The following is a 2,361-nucleotide window of genomic DNA, read 5'->3' on the forward strand; positions in this document are numbered from 1 at the left end:
GCTCAGCTGAGGAGGACACTGCTAATGTTTACGTCTTGTGTATCTTTGGGGTTTCTCCCTCCTGAAACATTAACTACTTATTTTTTCATAGTTTGGGTTTCTCCGGGTACTCCGGTTTCCTCCCACACTGCAAAACATGTGGTAAAAGGTTAATTAACCATTAATGAAGCCATTAGCTACAGCTTTATAGAGGGTGACGTTTGAAAAAATAATACACTCACATATTTAGAGCTTGGGTGGGTGACATTTTGGTGAGGTGCAGTGAGCCTACCTCTGCTCTTGAGGGTCAGTGTTGTATCTCTTTGGTCTGGAGCCTCCTCGCACTGATAACTGGGTGAGCTGTGCGGTTCTCTCCATTTCCAGCTCCAGTCCCACCATATTCTGCTCCTCCTTCAGCCGAGCAATCTGCTCCTGCTGCTCTTTCAGCAGCTTCCTCTGCTGAGTGATGATCTGCTGCTGGACGGTGTGCCTGTTCTCAAACCTGCTGCCCGGAGACACTGCTCTTTTTGAACACATAAAACCGCTGCCTTCACTTCTCTGCTGTGCCCTCTGGAGCTCACCGGCAGTCGGTGCTGCATGGCGTCGAGTCACCTGCCACGGCTGAGTGGGCTGGGCCACAGCACCCATAGGGGTCTGATGTACTGAAGAGGCGTCGGGGGCTCCAGTGCTTGACCTTTGGTGATCTTCCTGAAAAAAAGAAGGAAAAAGAGCAGAAAAAAATCCCAATTTAGGCCTACTTCTACAGAAGGTTTAAGGGGAATACGATAAAGTATCTGAGAGCAATTTAAATTTCACTGAGCACCAGAAATCCTGATATGTAAGCAGCAGGGGCCTAATATGGCCTCTTTATTGACCCTGTCAACGTGAACTTCATCTCCTGTTCTGTTTCTTTCGTCCCTTGAGCTCTGTTCCACAATCCTACACCTTCCTCCATCTGCTCTATGCCCCCCCGTCCCTTATAGGTACACCACTCCTTCTTACCTCATTCTCAATCTCCAGAGTTCTGAATATTTCAGCAGGAAAAGTTTTTCCCTCTGGCTGACTTAACTGAGAAAGGTTTAGGTCACCCCATGCAAAACAATTTTTGTTCAATTTCAGTCCCAAACGTATTTATTGCCTCAGTAATTTTAGCCTTTAGCATCACCTGCCAAGGGTAGGGCTGATGTTTTAGTCATGATTTCACTAAAAATGTGATTTTTACAGGTTGTTTTCAGTTAACACAGACATTTGAATCAACCCCTTACTAATGATATGAGGATTTCTGAATGCACCTCTGACCTTTTTCAGAGTTTCTGGTTGGTTAGACGGCTCAAGTGGGCACATGATTAGCTGATAAGTTGGATTTTCTGCGGCCTTGAGTTTGCCTGTTAATGCAGCATCGATTAAGGCAGCCATCTTGCGCCGAGTCTCCTGCTGCTGGGCCAAAAGCTCTCGTTGTTCCCTCTCCATCTGACACCATAGCTGCCACTCATTCAGACACCGCCGTAGCAGCCGCCTACGGTCACTCTCCATAGCCAGCTGGCGTTGTCTAGAGTAGGGAACAGATGTGGACTTATTTTTAACCCTCAATTATTGCTTGATCAAGGTAACAGGATGTATTTTTTTTTTTTTTATCAGTGAGTGTCTTTGAGAAATATTGTCATAATTAATGGTCTACATTTAAACAATTTATATTGCGACATTTGTGGTGAAAGGCAGGATTTAAAAAATGATAGGATCAGGACCTTTTGACGCAATTTCTTTTAATTCTTGCCTGGTTTCAGCTCGTAGATCCTCCTCTGTTCTCGCAACCTCTCGCTGGTGACGTTCCTCCCACACCACTGCCCGCCACGCTCGCCAGGACCTCAGCTGCCGCTTCCAATCACAGAGGGCCATGGCCTTACCTAACCGTAGCCTTCGGTCTAACACCACTGAATACCATCCAAAGAAATGCCTCTGCAGACACTAAAACATGCACATTCAAACATGAGGGCCCGTGAGGTAGATAATTTATATCAATACATTCACTGTATCAACCCACACACACGGCACAGGAACCAACCTTTAGATGACCCACGTGAACCATGGTTTGAATTTTCTGCTCCTTATAAAGTCGCTCTGTGTCCTGCAGCTGAGGTTTTGTGGGAAGTGGAGGAGCTGACTGGAGGCTTCTGGTTGCCCTTTGCCCTTCCACTCTCTCCCTTTCCCTGTGGAATAAACATACATATGTGAGGGCCTTGTAAAGAATGGCCCAAAGAGAAACCATTTTCAGAAGAGAGTGCTCATCCTCTTAAGACTGCTGACTGTGGCTCAGGAGGTGGCTCCTGCATGTGGGGAAGACATACTAAACCCCAAATTGCTTCTGATAGCACAGCCATTAGG

At 46.4% G+C, this 2,361-nt stretch overlaps 1 protein-coding gene across 1 annotated transcript; it reads right to left on the reverse strand.

Annotated features, from left to right (window-relative positions):
- Positions 1 to 267: 267 nt before the first annotated feature.
- LOC121963644 (coiled-coil domain-containing protein 191-like) lies at positions 268 to 2,326 on the reverse strand. The gene is made up of 2 exons (XM_042513919.1): positions 1,279 to 2,326; positions 268 to 687 (listed from the first exon to the last, which is right to left on the reverse strand). Exons 1-2 carry the CDS (start codon positions 1,510 to 1,512, stop codon positions 268 to 270), a joined length of 654 nt encoding a protein of 217 aa, XP_042369853.1. The 5' UTR covers positions 1,513 to 2,326.
- Between the last annotated feature and the right edge of the window lie 35 nt (positions 2,327 to 2,361).

Source organism: Plectropomus leopardus, unplaced genomic scaffold (genome assembly GCF_008729295.1).
Source record: "Plectropomus leopardus isolate mb unplaced genomic scaffold, YSFRI_Pleo_2.0 unplaced_scaffold11984, whole genome shotgun sequence".
In the NCBI taxonomy this organism is placed as follows: domain Eukaryota; kingdom Metazoa; phylum Chordata; class Actinopteri; order Perciformes; family Serranidae; genus Plectropomus; species Plectropomus leopardus.